A 19,096-nucleotide genomic window follows, 5' to 3' on the forward strand; every position below is an offset into this window, starting at 1 on the left:
AAGAGACTTGTAGCTCCAACTTGGTGTTATGCTTGCTAAGTAAATAATTTCTTCAATTTGAACAATCTGGTCCTTGAATTTAAAATATAGAATTAAAAAATCTCTAATCCATTAATTTAGCCTTTTTTTTTTTTTTTAATTTTAAAACAATTTAAAATTAATACTCTCTACTTTTCATCTCTTCTCCCTCTCTTCCTTCTTCTCTTTCCATCCTCAACTCCTAAATCTCAACCCATTGTTTTCCAAATTTTCTCTTTTTAGCCAAAGGTTTTTAAAATGGATTTTTCCTTCGATTTTTTTTTTATAAAAAATTTATTATTTTCTTTTATTATCCTTTTGATCCTTTTTCTCCACAAAGAGCTTTCTAGAATATGGATGGTCATATACCAATTTGTATGCTTCCATTAAGAAAATGAAACTTTTGGGCTTTTGAATTCCATTTTCTTTGCTTGTAACCATATTAGAATGCTAATCATCATGGATCACTATAATGTTAAATAAAAGGTTTGAACTTGACAGTAGACTCAGAGTTGGTGGATTCATTTTTTATGATGACCGACCATACACCTTTTCTTAACACCTCCAAAGTGATGTCTTTATTCATTTACAAATAATGCCCTTACTCTTTTGTAAACAAATTGTTTTGTGAATTTTTTTAGGGGGAATCATTTTAAATAATAAAACTTCTACAAATCTAACAAAAATAAGTCCATATACATATACATATATATATCTATGTATATTTTTCAAAATTGAAGAAATAAATAGTTGAAAAGAATCAAGAAACAAAAATGTCACCTCTTATTTGTTAATAGTCGGGAGATTTATTGTGTTTCAAAGTAAAAATAAAAATGTAATAATTAAGAACAAATGGTCGTCATTATAAGAAAGAGAAAAAAAAGAGTTGGCGTCGCCCGGACTCGAACCGGAGACCTTCAGTGTGTTAGACTGACGTGATAACCAACTACACCACGACACCCTTTTGGTCAACGAGACGTTCGAGAAGTTTAACAAAGCAACATCTAAGCACACACAGAGTGATCTGTGATTTCTTTAGTTGTCATATATATATATATAGGTACAGTATTTCGGTTTTGGTTTTGGTATTGGTTTTGTGAAGGGACGAATTCTGAAGCCACGGAATTGTGTTATTTTGAAAAGAGAAAATAGTAATTAATTCAAAGAACTTAATTACTCTGCATGTGCTGCTGAATAATAATTAATCATTTAATTTGTGTTCCTAATTTAGTTGCATGTATTATTAATACCTTCTTCTATAGATGGGAGCCATAACATTGTTTCTTCTTATTCACATAAATCCACCATTACATTACATTGCATAACATAAAGTAAAGCAAAAACAAAATGAAATGAATAGCTGTACATAAATTTGCACAAAATTAGCAGCCACAAATAAGAAAGAAAAATGATAAATCTGGATTAATTACCAACCCCAGAAGTTGGCAGATTCAAATACTTCTAAAATGCTGAGTTTAGATTGAGAATTAGAAGAGAAAGAAGAAGAAGTGGAAGCAGGAATTAGGAGAATTTTGAGTTTTGCAAAGGCATATGAAATTAGTGCCGTGCAGGCGGAGGAAGTCGGGGGCGCTGGTGGCGGTGGGTGGCCGGAGATGGGGAGAGAAGAATGGTGGTGAGTTTGAGAGAGAATGAGCATTGCTGCAGTGGGAGCCATAATTGATTGTGAATTAGATTTGGGGAATGAAGGTTTTTGTAGGTAAAGACTCAAAAAGTGAAAAAGAGGGAAATTGGGAGTTTCCTGTGGGCGTTAGTGCTTTGGTTTCTAGGGGTCCAATTTTTTCCTTCAAACATCGCCAATCCCAACGCCTTCAACACACATGGTTTTTGACACATACTTTACTTTATACTTATCCACGTTTCGGGGATTTTTCTTCATCCATTTTGGTGCTAATAAAACTTGTATGATATTAGATCGATTGTATTATTTGTTAAAACATTCAACCATATCATTTCTTTTCATTGGAACATTTGTTTGCCAATTATTTAAATATCTTAGGAATTTGGAGTTGGTATGATTTAATCTTCACTCCTGAGAAGGATGACACCATACTTTTTTTTCAGTTTGGAAATATTACATATTTAGAAAACAATTAATGGATAGATCTAAATCATGTGTCAAGACTATATTTACATTTTTATATATGATAATTGAGTTTGATCAACTTTTACACCTTCCAACTGGACTAATGAGTCATTTTTCAACTTCATTAGATTTTGAGCATAACACCTGCCTATTGATTTTCTTATAGATCTCTTTAAAAATACGAAAACAACTAATAAAGATTGGAATAGTACCCGATAAATTACCTTTTTTCTTCTTCACAAGAACAAACATTCCTTCCAATTACCGTAAACCCTAGTATTGTCATCTATACTTTTATCATATCAATGTTTTAAACCAAACCAATTTTTTTTAGAAAACAAATTTTAACTAAGAATCCAACTTCTATACTTGAGAAAGATTCAAATCATCCTAAAAAAACATGAAAAGATGTACATAATTTTCAAAAACAAAAAATGAAATCCTTACAAAACATGGCCTGGATTATGCCTTATTAGAACCAATAAAAACAGTTCAAGTTATCTAAATTACACTTGATGTTAATTTGACTAACATTTTACAGTGATATATTGCATATTAATATGAACACAGATTTCTTATACTTTCGAGTATATAGGAGGCTTTAGAGAAAGAGATGAATACATTCAAGTTCTCCAACAATACAAAACTAAACTGTTGGTAATTCTAAGAACAATAACATCAGAAACCATAAGAGCTTGGATACAACATCTACATTCTGCACAGATGAATTTGAGTCAACCATCAGATAAATTACTTCTTAAAATATAGGAAGAGCAATGTATGTGAATCGTCCTTGGTTTTTCCCATAACCAAAGCTTTACTTATTCACATAGTTGCTAATAAAGAAACATCCTATTCCTAACCAAACTAAATAACGTACTTACATAAGAACAGCAATGAGAAAGCCACGAAAAACCCAGCAGTCCACAAGCATGGAACGAGAGAGAAGAAATGAAAACCATTTATGGTTCAGAAGAAGATTCAGCTATCTTAATTAACCTTCCTTCGAGTAATGGTGTTGTGCTCGACTGGTTGGTTGCGGAATCTTCAAGATGATCGTTTCCATCCGATGAGCCTACAATGGGTAGAAATACACCTGCCAGAACATCCAAATTGAAGTTGAAATCTTTCTCAGGTGTAAATGCTGAAACTTAATATCAAGAATCAAGTGAAATGCCCTTATCAATAAACTTCACTTTTCCACTCCCAAAGAGAAAAATTACAGGAAATGCAACCATCCTCGAAGGGCGAAGAGTAAGGCCACATCAAAAGGGCTAAAGAGCATTCCTTAGTTTTAGAGCTAGGGCTTACTTGGAATGATTTTTCGAGGGCCTAAAGTCCTAAGAACTTGGAAAGTAATTCCAAACATATCCTATGTTTTATCCCCTAAGATGCTTCCCCCTATTTCTTTTCCTCTTTCAAACTCAATTTCTCACAAAAGGTCCCTTAGTTAACTATAAATGGTGCAGAAGTGTTGCAGAATTGAATAATGTTTCAGAACCATACTCAATGACATCAGTCAAAATTTTGGTGCCTAAGCATCATGATTGCTGGATGCACCCAGCTTCCCTAACATTGTAGCACAATACATAGCACTATGAAACACTTCCCATGACTTTATGCAATATATCATAGGCTAGAGACCATAATAAAATAATATATGAGAAATAACATCTTATTATCTAAAACTAATTGCATACCACTGGGAGGTCAATGCAAACATCTACAAAACTTACCAACAAACCATACTAGAGCGGTTGGAAACAAAATAGCTGTCAGAATAAGAGCAGACACCCTCCAATTGTTAATATAGTCCTGCACAATCATAAGAAAGCCATTTGAGGCTTCAAGATATTAGAGCTTAAGAAATTCACGATTAGAAAATGAAAGATCATGGATGTCAATAGTCCTACCTAACTCTTTATTCTTTACAAAGATTTTTCGATAAACTTTTAAAATAGTGTCTTCTTTAGTTATTTATTTATTTTTAAAATGCTTTCAAGTGGAAGTGTGGAACGTATTCTTTAAGTACTTCAAGAAATTAGAAAATTTGTAAAAATTAGGGGTGCAAGTTAAAACCGTCCGAACTGCCAAAGCCATTCGAATCGCCCTAAATCGGCGACGGTTCAATCCTTGCGATCAGCAGCGGGTTGATGGCCGGAGAAACCGATGACAATCGGCCGGCAGCGGTTCCATTAAAAAGTATTCCGAGTGAACAAAAAGCTAAAATTGAGGAATTAGAGAGATGAGAGGAAGAATGGTAAAGATAAATTGTTTCTTTTCTTTTCTTATTATAAAATTACCTTTTCCTTTACACAAAGGATATTTCCAACAATTAACCAATGCATGTGTTAGTCCATTAATAAAAACAAACCAATTCTTTGAAATCTGAAAAAATAATATATATTATTTTTACAAAATTAATTGTTAACGACTCTTACAATATTTCCTCTCGAGCCCAGTGCCAACTTTTAAGTTTACTTGAGTCGGTCATTGACGTGATTTTCGTAGAAATTTGAACAAAATAATAAATGTTATTTTTGCAAAATAAAAAATAAACTCACAGCCACACTTCTTATTTGGGGAACCAAAAACCGAAACGACCAGACTGTTAGTTTAGGTGGTTTGACCGGCAAGGTTTGAGATATTAACGGTTCTACATCATTTTCTTTTCCTTGTCTAAATTGTCTATTCAACTCCAGTTTTGCACAGTAACCGAGCCGAACTAAACCGCTTGCACCCCTGTCAATGCTTTTAATTAACTAAAACAACTTTTTACTGTTAGTAAGATCATGTCAAACCTACTCCTGGGCTCCGTTTTAAGTAGTGGCACAAGTTAGATAAAATGATCAAGGATTTATTTTGGGAGGGTCATAAGATTGAAGGAAGGAGCCATCAAGTTAGATGATTGATAAAATTGCAACTATTATTCCCAAGTGGCTTAGGAGGTTTCTGAAGCTATGCATAAGAGAGAATAAAATTTCTTATTATAAAGGTACCGTATGGGGCAAAAATTATCTTGGACTAAAATAACTACCTCTAGTAAATACTATTTAAAAGTCTCCAATTAGCTTTAGTAAATACTACTTCACAACTCCCAATTTGCTATGGTATTTACTATTTGATGTATCATTTATTTTTTTTTTTTTTTTTGCCAAACACATGTTATTATAACCCAAACTAAAATAATCTACACCCCAAACACAAACTATTCAAATCAAATTATAATAACCTAAAGCTATAACAACTCACTCTTTGTCCCAAACAAACCCTAAAAGGTGAGAAAATCCATGTTTATATATAGGAATTCTCAATCTAAGAGCTAGACCTCAAGCAATCAATTTAAATCTATATGGAAATAAAATATACATAGAATACATGAGGAAACAATCTTAGTAATTCCTAATTTACAGCATAAACAATGAAGTTTGATTTCTCAATGCTAGTCATTCCAAGCGTCGAAAGTAGTCCACCAAGGCAGGTTTGATGCAGTGTCTTGGTTAATATGTCAGTAAGTTGTTGGGAGACACATATCTCAAATCAATTTTATTGTCTCTATCTTTTCACTAATGAAATGACGATCTATCTCGATATGTTTCATTTAGTCATGATGTATTGAATTTCTTATGATGGTTATGGCAGATTGATTATCACATAATACTTTAACGGTGCCTTCAATTTTGACCTTGATTTCAATGAGGAGGTGTTTTAGCCAAATTCCTTCACAAATCCTTTGGTCTAATGATCGAAACTCATCTTTTCCTAAAAACCAGACCTCCCACAGCCACGATATCCCTCATTTCTTCACATCCAAACAGACACACCCCGACATTCATGTCCAAACCTTCACGCATAAATTCATGAATTCTATGGTGTATAACTTGTAATTTTGATGTTTTCAAATAGAATATTTCACACACGATATATGTTAACTTTTTTAATAATAATAAAAAAGACGTGTTCCCAACGTGTTGTGTCCTACTTTTTTTAAAATTAACATGTCTATTGCGTGTCGGTGACCATGCTTCCTAGGCCTGACAGTTTCTAGAACTGCACATACAACTTGATTATTCTTGTTTTCTCCTATTGAGTTTCACTAATCAAACCTTTTGGCAACTATCCCATCTGTTTAATGTTGTCAACTGAAGATTATTTTTGTAACCTTTTGACCCTGTAAAAGCAGTTTGTGTATAATTTCATTCATCAATTAAATTTGTTTTATTCCTAAAGGAAGAAAAAAAACAAAGATTCGGTCACTGTTAAATTAACAGTGTTAATAAATACTCATACGCATGCCGACCTACACACAAAAAGGAAAAGGAAAGAAAGAACATTCAGCCCTTAGTCCATTGCCAGCACAGAATCAGGCAATTCCATGTGATAACGTCTGTCAAGAGAAAAGCCAACCCGCTAAATAAGAGGACTGGAAACTCTTTAGAACCTTCACACATATCTACACTTGTCCAAGCATACCAGACTTTCCTAGATTTTTATCTACAATTTACTGGGTGTGACTTCGTCATCTCTCGTGACATGCTAGGCTAGCAGGCTTCCCTTTGTGTTAAACTTGCCAAGATTTCTCTACAATTATCGTGGTGCATCTGGTTATCTTTAATAATAAACTAGGCTTTCCATAGGATTAAACTGTCTGTGCACTTGTATTCCATAATATTCTTTATACATATCTCCATGCATGAAGTTTGGGTTGAGGATGCTAATGCATGGGGATTTCTTCCATCGTCGTACTCTTAGTGATTTAAAGGTTTTTGAATGGGCAGCCTTGTTGTGGCTTTTATATTCGGTCCGCTTTCAAGCTGCTACTGATTCATGGATTTGGACTATTGATTCATCTTCATCTTTCTCTGTAAATCTCTTATGGATGACTTGGTGGGCTTTGACAATAAAACACTATGGATGTTTATTCGGCTATTTGGTTGGATCAATTTCCCAAGAAAATTAAAATTTTCTTGTGAGAGCTTAGCCTTAGTGCGATTAATACTGCTGATCGCCTTCAACGTCATATGCCTTATATGATCATCTCTCCTTGGTGTCACATCTGTCACCCTTATTCAGAACCTGCTGCTCCTCTGTTGATTCATTGCTCTTTTGCATTGCGTTTTTTGGCATCATATTCTGCAAGTTTTTGGCTGGTCAGTGGTCTTTTCTCAGAATATGTTTGATAATTTGTCTTCTTTGTTGGTTGGTCACCCTTTTCACGGCCGTAAGAAAACACTCTGGCTAGCTATCATTTGTGCTTTTTTTATGGATTCTTTGGAGAGAACTCAACAAACGCCTCTTTCAAGATCAGTTTTCCAGATTTGAGTTATTTATAGACTAGGTTATCTCTGTTGCTTTGTACTGGTGCAAATATAAGAACCCTTTTAAGCTTTTAAGTCTTTCTTATCTTGTCTCTCATTGGCATTATTTTTTTATTTTCTGTAATCACCGACCCCTCCCAAAATCATAACCCACACACACACACACAAAAACCCGACAATCAAGCACCTAGAAACTCAAGTAGCCACAAATGAATCTTCCCAAAGCCAACCTAACTCTTAAGAACTTTATCACTTGGGCAGCAAAAAGAAAAAACTTTACCTCCAAAACTACCTCTTGCTTATTGATCTAACCTGACCTGAGTACTCTTTCACACGTCCCCTCATGGCTTAACTTAAGAAGTTTTTGCCCCAAGACACTGAAGCTCACCCCACCACACTAATCACAGCAGCTTAAGGTGAAATATCTATTCTAAAGTAACTAGATGGTAAATTAACAGGAAAAGGAACCTTGTTGTTTTGTAAAATAAGTCATAACCTGAAGTCCAACTAAAACAAGTATACAAATCATCCTCATTACTGAGCAGTACAAGAAGCTAAAAGAAGATTCAAAGTGGAAGGAAAAATGAAACCTGAAGAACTCCAACAAGAGGTGAGGATGGCACATCTCCGAAGATGTGGATTGCAACAGTAGACATAGCCATAGATAATGGTCGCAGACTTGGTTTAACGGCCTCCAGATTGATATAATTTACAGGACCCTGAAAAGCGTAAAAACTTGTCACAGCTCCACATACAAGGGTGAAAAGGTGTAAAAATAGATGTAACAAATAAGTCATATACTCAACCATAAGAAAGCCATGATTGTAAAAGGAACTTCGATTGTTAATAAACTAAAAAGGAACTTTTCCATTTAAGGTCCATTGTTAAAGAATGTGATTTAATCTTGGTTTGAAGTTGTTCAGGATTTTGCAAGACATGTTTTCTTGAAGCTTAGCTCATGAATCCTCTCAAGCCTTGTTCCATTCCTCTTGAAAGTCGAGTGTTTTTTCGCTCCACAGTTTATGAAGTTTAAAGTTTGTTTTCGTCTTGATTATGGGTTGTTATTGTACACTTGTTGAATTTGTTGGCAGTTGGTCTGCTTGTTTAGCTTGGATTTTGCTTTTACGTTTTTGGGCAGTTGTTTTTGTTTTCGAATTTGGAGTCATTATTATGGCTTGTAGAGGTCTCGTTGTTGTCTCATTGTAATCGTCCTATCATTTTCTGTTCATCAATGAAAAATCCGTTTCCTTTTTTAAGAAAAGGAACTTCCATTCATCTTTGAACTAGAAAATTTAACGAAGGTTAACAAAATAAGGTGGCTCAGCAGGAAAAGAACTACCGTGTCCTCCTTTCCAATAAATTTCACATTTCTCATATCTCATGATCAAATTTCCCAAGTAAATACATGAGAGAGTTTGATTACATAGCATTTGCTTCCAAATTATTTTCTATTTGTAATCTCTTTATCGTAAATTCTAACTGGAAGAGGTTTTTTTCATTTTTTGTGAATTTATGTCAGTAGGTGTTCTGGATGTAAACACTTGGGAGTACAGTTTGGATTATGAGTGGTTTTCTTTATATTCATAGTTTATTTCGAGACCTTGTGAGTTTCATTTCCTTCTTCAATATAAATCAAACTTTTCACTACAACAACATAAAATGTGTTTCCTTCTCAAGAAAGAGTTCGCTTAAAGCACAACTACAAATTTGGGATTTAGAACTATAAGTTAATTTAATACCACAAAGCAGGTATTGTACGCTTGGATTCCAGTATCAATTTAAGTACCATAGATGCCTCCTTAGCAACAAAAGATATTCAGATACTGTTTCGGTCTGTCATTGGAGAATGTTATTGAAAGATGAAACGGCAGAACAAGGGCTATGAGATATCAACCTATAAAAAATGGGGGAGAAAATGATGCATTACCTGAATAGCAAAAACAAATAGTTCACCAATTGCAAACAGGGCTAGGTAGACATAAACATTCTTAAAACAGAAGGCACTGAAGCAAAGTATTGCACCGATAAAGGTTGTTGCAGAGAGAAGCTGCAGCACAATTTGAGTGAGGTAATTATATTATAAAGATTGGCATCGATGTTAATAGAATAAAATACAAAAGGAATGTGTAAGTTGATGGCTAGTTCGACAGAGAAAATATCAGGAACCTCCACAGATTTCTCAAATTGAGAGTGTTAGTAGACACCATTACTAGCATGCCCCACTAAGAACTATCGATATACGCCTTCCTATATAGAATGCAGTTGACAGTTATTATAAAACAAAAGGACAGCAAAAGAAATAGAAAATTTCCCCATGCCAGTATAGTATAAACCATTGATCAGTTCATTCTAAAACCTTTCAGGATAGCTGCGGAATAATGGGAACAGATTGTAATGTGATGTTGGTTAAATGATTCATAATCACAATTCACACAAAAGCCAACCTTGAAACCATTTGAGATGGTGTTGCTCATAAAATCTAGGACATAGCCTCCTCCTAGCGAGCCGAATACTCCAGACACAACCGTTATTCCTCCAAAGATCAAGTCAGCATTGTCCTGCAAAAAATTTCCAAATTATCTACACTAATCTGGCCAAGCACATTTTCTTCGAGAGATCTTGACTATCAACATATAAGAAAATGGTCAATCAACTGTAAGAAAATCTCACCATATGATAGATGCTGTAACCAGCTTTAGGTCCCCAATATGAATACGCGCCTAGGACAAAAGTATATGCAATATAACCTAAAACAAAACTTAAAACCCTCAGAAAACAGGTTAAAATGAAGCACAAATTCCAAAAAAATTACATTCACAGCAAATAGAAATGGGTGGAAAGCAGGTGAACAAGATACCTAAAACGTTAATAACATAAACCTTATTAACCAAAAGTTCTTTGATTTCTTTCACGAATTTTGAGAGCTGATTCCTCGCATTAGTAGCTAGACTGTTACAAATTAAGAGCAAATGAAATCAATATATAGCTTAATGCCTGTAAAGTGGACGTCCTACAGCAACATGACACTCTACTGCTATTAAGAATATACAAGTAATTCACGCTATCCAACAATGTGAATGATTAGAAGCAATTGACTCCTATCTAAATGATAAACAACACCAGGGATTATTTGGAACTCTTTTTTTCTATATATATAATATATGCATATATTATTTATTTGGGCCCGTCATTGAATGTTTTGCTTATATCAAATTCAAAGAGAGCCAAGAAGTTACTGCCTAAGATAAGATAAATCAGTGATTATTGATCAAAATGTAATCTTCATTTCCATGTAGGAATTTGACCTATCATTGAATGCTTGCTTGCATCAAATTCTATAAGAGTTAAGAAGTTGGAGTACTACCTTACTTGAACAAACAAGATAGGATATGTTCTATAGGTTGTACAACTATGTCCTTGAGTTCTAAGAAGTTGGAGTAAACTTTATTATCTTATATTTGATAAGGAAGCAACCAATCATTTTAACATATTCTTTCAAAAAGATAACAATATAGTTTAAAAGAAAAAGACAAAATTCTAGAATAATCTTACCATTTACTTATAAGTTATAAGCTATCACCTTGCTTGGTTGTTTGTTCTAAAGTAAGATGTTCACTGGTCTTTTTTTACCCCACTCTCTCTTCTTAAATAACCCATGTGTCACAGTGGCACTTTCTTTGAACTCACAAAATGATAGGGTGGCAGTTGTTATTGCCCTCAAGCAAGTTAGGCAATTCGAATACAGATAGTCAATGGCACATGGTGTATCTTGCAACCTCACTCATTTTAGAGAAAATGGTTTTTGAAAATGAGGTTAGAGAAAAGGTTTTTGCAAATGTTTGAAAGCATTTTGAGAAAATGATTGTTGAGAGCTAGCAAGCAAGGGACAAGAACTTAGATAGCATACAACTCTCGGTAGGAAGGACAGACAACTGGTCTTACCCAGTATATTAAATGAATTTATGTGAATGTCACTTTTGCATCGGGATATGGCGAGGAGTCACTCACTAACAAAAGTACATGGAAAGTAATGAAACGCATAAGATGAAAGCATGATAAAAGGGGTTGGCTTGGATATGCAGCCACGATTAACACATCCTAGATAAGCATGACCATGACACCTCACTCTACAAAATGGAATATTGAAATTATTGATATTGTCAGGAAGAATATTGCAAAAAATCACATTCAATTTGGGAAGTAAAGCTTCCCGCTCAATAAAATGAAATTTATATTCATGAATGTTGCATGAATTGGTATTTAAAACTCCCCCTCTCTTCATTTGCATGGCAAATCTTTACTTTCCTTCTGGAGTTTGTATCTCTTGTGCATTGGTCATTTTATACTTCATCAATAAAAAGTGTCATTTCTTATCCTAATAAATTAAATGTACAGCAGTAGAGGAAGAGATAAGAGATCTTTGAAATTCAATACAAAATCATCTTTTACTCAATCTGCAGTTACGGAAGAAACAGCATTGACTTTGGCCAAATATCTCAATTTAAAAAAATGAAAGGAAAAAGATACCAGATGCCGAACTCTAGCAGCCCTCCTTACCTGGAAGATTTTGCTGAGCTATCTTCAGCAATGGAGAATGCACCACCATTACCATATGAAGCTTCCGTCTCTGAGTTCATAGACAAGTAAACTAAATTGAGAGGTAGGAAAAGAAGTTATTCAATTTTACCAATTAATACATGATAGTAATATTCTCACCTAATTAGATGAAGGGTCAAAAGTTAAGCAAATAAATAATCAAACAGCATTAACAGTAGTGGTTTATATAGTACATATGCGCCTAATACGAAGCACCGAGCATAGCCTGATGATAAAATCCTCTGAGAACATTTTTTCTAATAACCAAACTTTCGTTGAAAAAAATGAAAGAATACAAGAAAGTTTAAAAAATTATATATATATAAAACACCCAAAGCCTCAAGAAAACATGTAATCCAGCTAGAGATCAAACATAAAAAAGATTAGGTTCCTTCCCTACAAAGATTTTATAATTACTCTCACCCGAAGAACCTCCAACAAAATTGCACACACCCCCACTTGCCATAAAAAATTTCCTTGCTCAATGAAAGGAAAGTTTCATTTAGAAAGGATCAACTTGACCATCTCTTTGCAACTGCATTATCCTGCCAAATCAAGACCAAACTCATCAAAGAAGCAAGTCCACACAGCATAGAGAAAGTTGCAACTCCAAAGGCTTTGATCAAGGTCCTCAGCACAGCCCTTTTACAAAAAAAAAAAAAGCACCGCACCAAGGCCTCATCAAATTACACATTTTCCTTGAAACCCTGTTCAAGGTATTCACCCAACCATGAAGAAGCTGCCACGTAACAAAATTCACCTTCTTGGGAATTTTCATCCTCCATATCAAGGCATTAACCAACCGTCTTAGGAGAAAAGGGTTGACAAGATACAGAAAAAAAACAATGGCAAGAAAACCCTCCAAGAGCTAGAGCACCAAATCGAACCTCCCTTCTCCCAACAACGAAATTCCCCCAACAAAGAGATAAGGCCAACAATATCTCTCATTTCTTTAATAGATAACAAATGATATAACCCCAAAGTGTTGGTAGACTAAACAAGAACAAATGCACCTGTGCATTCTTCAAAGAACCAACTGGTATAAAGCAAAAGAGCAGAACGAAGAGGACTATCACCCAACAAAGTCCTCTAGAAAAACATTCCAAAACTGAAGATATGTAAAACAATACTCGAAACTTCATCTTTGGAAATTATTGTAAATCTTCAAGAGATTACAGAGGTTTTCAAGATTTAAGGTGGGAAACGGCATAAAGGCTCATTTTCTGGGAAGATGTTTGGGTTGAGGACCAATTGCTCAAACGTCTGCTTCCAAGAATTCTTAATTACCTTTTGTCATCCAGATGGCAAAAGGCAAACTGACATCTCAACCTTATCTGGAAAGCCTGATAAGAAGAGACAAGGAGTTTGATAAGAGAAATAAAGGCAGATTATTGAATTCCTTTGCGGACCAAAAAAGGTGGATGCAATGCAACATTCAGGAATTCCCAATTATATCCTTTTTCCTACATGTTTTGTATGTAGGTTATCCTATTACCAAACTTGCAAAGGCAAATGGAATCATAAAACTCCAAAGAAAATGAATGTTCATACGGTTCCAACTCAAAGGTGGATTGCACAGAAGAATATTACATAAAAGATTCCGGATACAGCTCTCCATCCAAATCTGTTTCTTTTGGGAAAACAAAAGAGCAAAACTTAGGGACCATGTATTCTTTTGCCGCAAGTTTAGCTCATGCTTCTGTGATTTTATGCCGCTGTGGGATTAAAAAAACAATATCAAGTCTTCATGAACAACTATTATATGGTTCACATGCAGAAGAACACCCAGTTGAATGTAGGCAAGAGTCAAAACTATTTTGAGATTTCTGGTTAGAAGGGAATTGCAGGGAAAAGTACCTTGCTATACCCTTGACAAACTGTTCTGTAATTATCCATTTTTTATAAAGTTCTTTGCAAAGGTGATATAGCTTAAAAGGGGTACAACTTCTCTCTTCAATATTTTTCTTTTGTATCAACGATAGCACTTGATGAAGTCCTGAAACAGATTACCTTGAACATCCGAAGCAACCAAATCCACAGATCGCAGCTTTCCATATGATCCAGAAGAAGAAAATCCTGTAATTAAAGTTATTTAGAAACCATTAAGTTGCTTGAAGATTACAGTTCTAGGTGTACCTTTCAACTGCAAAGGCTTTATAACAAACCCCAGAACAGCAAATGGAAGCATCAATATGGCCTCTCCAATAAAAGCAATGCGCCAACTATAATTACCCCCAACCTATATTTATTGAAGATTAGTGCATGAGTGATGAAATAAAACCCATGGATGCCCGCTTTATTAGAGACATGAACAAGAAATCGCTCAAAGAATGAATGTTTTGAATTCATTCAATATATTCAAAAAGTTTAAAAGAAAAATGATGTAAAAAGTCCTTCACAAGGAGGGAGGAAAAACAATGAGAAAAGAATTTACCAGTCCACCAAAGATATAGCCAACTGCATACCCACTCGGTATACACATGTAAAATATTCCAAGCCAAGCTGTTTTCTGAAAGGAAAAAAGAACCAAAAGTATAAAGAACTAACAAACAAAACTAGAAGGTAACTATGCCTGCAGGAAATAAGAAAAATGGAAAGCATCGACTCCGCAAGAATCAAAATGTTGAGCAGAAACAAAACAAAGTAAAAATAACTTTTAACTAGAAGCGTTTACATATTTCCAGTAGCATTTTTTTATTTTACATTTTAGTTTCGAGCTCCAAAATTGATATATCACCAGTTTGATAAAATTAATGCAACTGATGTCCCGTTGAACAGGAGAAAAAACAAAAGTATACTGCATACCAACGATCCATTGTTTTAAACTTTGAAAAATTCATAATCTTGTACTAAAAACATGATGTCAGTGTACAGAAATTTAGAATTTGAATATCAAATGGCAAAAATATGAATTGGGAAATATTAACTGGCAAAAACCAGACAAGTACAATTCCCTAACTGGAAAGCAATGTAACCTGAGCAGCAGGTGCATTGTCGTCGATGAATGGTGCAGCAAGACTTACAAATGATGCTTCACCAACACCTACCAACCTAAAGCAAGCAATGGAGTGCAAGAACCAAAATTCAATCAAAATAGCTCAAATCAAATAAAGTTCTTTAAAATGGTAAACTCGATAGACAATAAACAAACTGCAAAAATTGAAATTGAAAAATAAAAAAGAAACGTGAAGGGAAGAAGGAAAGGAAAAGAACATTACTCACATGCGGCATATTGTGATGGACCAGAAATTAAATGAAGCAGCACAACCAATAACAGCAAAAGTCCAAACTGATAATCCAACCCCAATTAGCCTAAATGGGTTAACACTGCGGAAAAAAATAAAGTAAGATGAATCAGAAGAAAACACATCCACTCGCTCAACATCTCCATTAATACAAAGAATTGAGATCAAGCTACAACATTAATCACATTCAGATGCTTCACTTCACTGTAACCTCAGAAAACAATCTTTGGGGGTTCTTCCTTTGCAGTGAATCCCCAAGGGTTATGTGGAGAACTTGCACGGATCATATACTAGGCCCGGGTCTTTTTGGGACAAAATCTTTTCCCTCATTTCTGAATGTTTGTTTGGCAAGGAATAGGAATTGTCATTGTATGCTGGAATACGTTCTTTGCATCCACATTTCCATGTTAGGGATTGGATTTTAAGACAGGCTAGTTCTTTCACAGTCCTTTGGGATCTTTGGATCGAGAGGCATAATAGGAACTATAAGGGGCTGTGAGAGAACTTGGGAGGGGAGAAGGGATTGCTTGCTATACTTGATTCTTCCACTTGAACGTTGGTTACAAGGGATTTTTATAATTTTTTACTAGGTTTTTTATTACATCTGTGAGTGTTTGAGCTAACTTAGGCATAACTCGACTAATCTCATGGGACAACCCATTCGACCCAACAACGTTTGGGTGTCAAGAAAACTCATAGGGAATTAATTCCTAGGTAGCACAACAAATTGAATCCATGATCTCTAAATTAGGTATTGAGACTATGTTTCCTGTTTTACTACTAGGCCAATCCATGAAAGTTAACAGAATAGAATATATTGACTTACCGTTCTGCTAGTGTTGCAAATATTGGACAAGCAACCAAAAGTCCAACCATGAAACTTGAAGAAAGAACACCATCCTCAAAATTGGTCAAGCTAAACTCGCCTCTATAAATAGTTTGACCAAAAAGAAGTCAGGTAAAGAAATAGCTTATGCCAACAGGTTAATTTTATACCAATAGAATTTAAATACAAGGGTGTCAAAACCAACCACCAATACAGCCTACATAACATGAAACACTAAATAGATTTAATTAGTCAAACACTACTTACAAGTTAGAAGTGACTAATTTGGGAAATGAATAGCATAGAATGAATAACATTGCCCATGAGAACCTTTTTTATTATTAAGTATGTAAATTTTAAGAGTTCTTATCTGTTTAAATATTTTAAGCCAAGAAGGGTAGATTCACAAATTATAATTCTTGCTATTCCATAATTTTTCAGAGTTTTGATCTGTTTTATATTCTAACTATTTTGAACCAGAAAGAAAATTGCCAATGCCATGGTGACTATCCAACCCCATTCATTTTGAAAGGCGTCATATCTTACTGTATCCCAGTACCAGATGTGCATGTACCACTTGCAGTGCAACTTCCTTGACTTCCATTCACACCATTGCTAGCTATTGCTCCTCGATCCAAGTAATTTAACAAGTTAATTACACAAAAGACAGCAAGAAGCCTGCAGAGATCAAGAAAGAGGAGAAAATTCTCAAGTTATTAATTCACAGTACATAACACTTATTTATCCAAAGTTCTGATAACTAAAACTACTTACAAGTTACAACCACATAACAATTGAAAAGGCGTGCACCCTAGATAAATTTCAATGAACTGATTACTGATCACAACTAAAAATGATATACTGAAAACTTGAAAATTTTGTAGCATGACATAAATTTAACTTAGAAATTTCAAACTCTATATTTATCCTTTGGTTTGATCTGGTCTATGTTACTTAGCTACTTCAACTTCAAAAAGGCATAAAGATCATAATGCTAATAATAGTACTTAATTGCAGTCCAAGACTTACTAGAAGGCTGGTACTGAAACCTTTCTGGATAATTTACAATGAACCCATCATTCCTATGACCAATATGAAAAGTTCCATTATCTTCAGTTTCAACGACTACTACGCAGACCCCTTATCTCCTATAAGTCCCAAATAAATGGATAGCATTTCCAATTAACCATAGTACTAAAAGTGAAAATTAAAAACCAAAATCCAATAAAGCAAATGAAATTATAATGATTTGTGTACTGACTTGACCATTCAATATACATCCCTGAGTCAATTAATAAATATTTAGTACTTCTCGTACATTACGCCAATAGGCAATAGGTAATGCTTACTCAATGAGCACCAAACTAAACAAACCCTGAATCATTCCTGTAAATTTCTCATATGAATCTGAATATTATTGAACAAAGCATGCCCAGAAGAATAGGACATCTCCAAATAAGTTACCAAAAGGCTCCACAATTGGGCAAGATATACAAGAAGATAGAATGGACAAAACTGATTAGAGATAATACTAATTCAACCCAAGGAATCTAGTTAAATTCCATAAATTCCTTTATGCTTCTTTGATTTTAAGAAGTCTCTCCGCTCGTTCTTCCCAAAAAAGCATTTCAACGGTATTGCCCTACAAGTCCTTGGCCCTGTCTTTGAACTTACGACCACAGGAAAATTGAAAAAGAGCCTTTGTTAAATTATTGGGAAGAATCATTGCAAACAAAAGATATCAACTATCAAGTAACCAAAGTCAAAACCAGAGGGATGGACTGACAGATAAAACAGGACAATATGCGACTTTACAGAATGACTATTCCACCAATTGAGTTCCAGGTGACCCATGTTTACTAGCAATGCCATTGACCAGATATCTCGGAATTTCCAAAATTAATTCTCACATTGTTACCTCAGCACCATTCCCTTAAAAAATGAACAAAAGAGTATCGATTATAGGAATATTTGTATTTCCAGAGGTAAGTGATCAACTATAGCATACAAAATATCCATTTCCCTCCTCCAAAAGTCCAACTAATTGCTTCTTCTATAACGAAATAAATCAGGCACCAAATCATGAACATTCACGGACAAAATAACCGAAGTAACCAGCTCAGAAACCAGATGAAAACGAATAAAACAACAAAATCTCCGAGAAACATCCTTTTTCCCTAATTGAGTAAGCTTAATTCAAAAGTCAACATAAGTTTTGACTTCCTCGATTACGAAGGTATTTTCTCGCCAGCCAAACAACAAAACGAATCTGAAAGCATGAAGAACGGATAGATAGGCACCTTTTGGGGGTGAACCAAGAAGGAGTAGAATCTGTGGTCGGAGGGCCCGCCGTGTCCGTTTCCGCCATGGGATAGATTACTGCTGGGCGAAGGAATTAGAATTTTAGATCATTCTTGGCGCTATGAAGCCTATAAATATAGCAAGTGTTTTGACCTCTCAAAAATAAGATTATAAATAAAAACAAGATCAGAATCAATATTAAATTTCAACTAACATGCTATGCACTTCAATGGTCAGTTTTGGATTATTCGGAAAGAAATTAGTTAAGGGATTATTTTCAAAATAATTAGGCATAAATATTTTCTTTTTTTAACCAGAGGTTGGGTGGTTAATTTTTAGTTTGAATTGAATTTTTTATGTTTTTTCAAATTAAATTAAGTTTAAATTAAATTTTTAAAAATTTAAGTGATTCAGAAACTAAATTTCTAATATTATTAAAATATATGTTACAATTTATAAATATTATTATGAACTTTTTTCTAGTTTGTAAAAAATATATTGAATTTGATATTTAAGATTTGAATATCTTTTACGAAATTTTAGTGATTAAAATATGTGATAAATCCGATCAAAAAACTCCTCAATCCATTTACACACGTAGTTGGAGTGCGTCACACTCCTTTTATTTTATACGTTTTTAATTTTATTTTAACCAACAGATTTCCTTTGTCCAGCCTCTCTTTCCCTT

The 19,096-nt window shown here is 34.3% G+C and overlaps 1 protein-coding gene and 1 non-coding gene across 9 annotated transcripts; both read right to left on the reverse strand.

The window, feature by feature from the left end:
• Positions 1–905: 905 nt before the first annotated feature.
• On the reverse strand, positions 906–979 carry TRNAV-AAC (transfer RNA valine (anticodon AAC)). Its single transcript has one exon. It is a non-coding gene; the product is annotated as a tRNA-Val (tRNA).
• A 1,586-nt stretch (positions 980–2,565) lies between these two features.
• LOC103494846 (probable sphingolipid transporter spinster homolog 2) lies at positions 2,566–18,576 on the reverse strand. 8 transcript variants are annotated; one of them, XR_007822328.1, is made up of 18 exons: positions 18,408–18,533; positions 17,640–18,039; positions 16,654–16,785; positions 16,108–16,209; positions 15,259–15,363; positions 15,012–15,087; positions 14,471–14,545; positions 14,173–14,275; positions 14,047–14,112; positions 11,998–12,088; positions 10,298–10,389; positions 10,111–10,187; positions 9,885–9,998; positions 9,368–9,487; positions 8,031–8,159; positions 3,859–3,937; positions 3,007–3,218; positions 2,566–2,837 (listed from the first exon to the last, which is right to left on the reverse strand). XR_007822328.1 is itself a non-coding variant. In XM_008456218.3 (16 exons), the coding sequence occupies exons 1-16, from the start codon at positions 18,473–18,475 to the stop codon at positions 3,085–3,087; spliced, it is 1,542 nt and encodes a 513-aa protein (XP_008454440.2). In that variant the 5' UTR covers positions 18,476–18,576; the 3' UTR covers positions 2,566–3,084. The 8 variants fall into 8 exon arrangements, 3 of the variants coding, with proteins under 3 accessions (XP_008454440.2, XP_050943443.1, XP_050943444.1); XR_538712.3 differs by lacking the exon at positions 17,640–18,039 and having other exon boundaries at positions 11,998–12,067; positions 18,408–18,576; XR_007822327.1 differs by lacking the exon at positions 17,640–18,039 and having other exon boundaries at positions 18,408–18,576.
• Positions 18,577–19,096: the final 520 nt, after the last annotated feature.

This window comes from Cucumis melo, chromosome 7 (genome assembly GCF_025177605.1).
Source record: "Cucumis melo cultivar AY chromosome 7, USDA_Cmelo_AY_1.0, whole genome shotgun sequence".
NCBI classification, from domain to species: Eukaryota; Viridiplantae; Streptophyta; class Magnoliopsida; order Cucurbitales; family Cucurbitaceae; genus Cucumis; species Cucumis melo.

Bases quoted from the DNA above. Each gene is read 5' to 3' on its own strand.
- LOC103494846 (XM_051087486.1), bottom strand. From the start codon at position 18,475: ATGGCGGAAACGGACACGGCGGGCCCTCCGACCACAGATTCTACTCCT. The intron at 9,488-9,884 runs GTTGGCTTTTGT...ATTGTGCTGCAG, and splicing joins CCATCTCAAATGGTTTCAAG to CTTCTCTCTGCAACAACCTT. The intron at 3,219-3,858 runs GTAAGTTTTGTA...ATGTTCTGGCAG, and splicing joins CGCTCTAGTATGGTTTGTTG to GTGTATTTCTACCCATTGTA.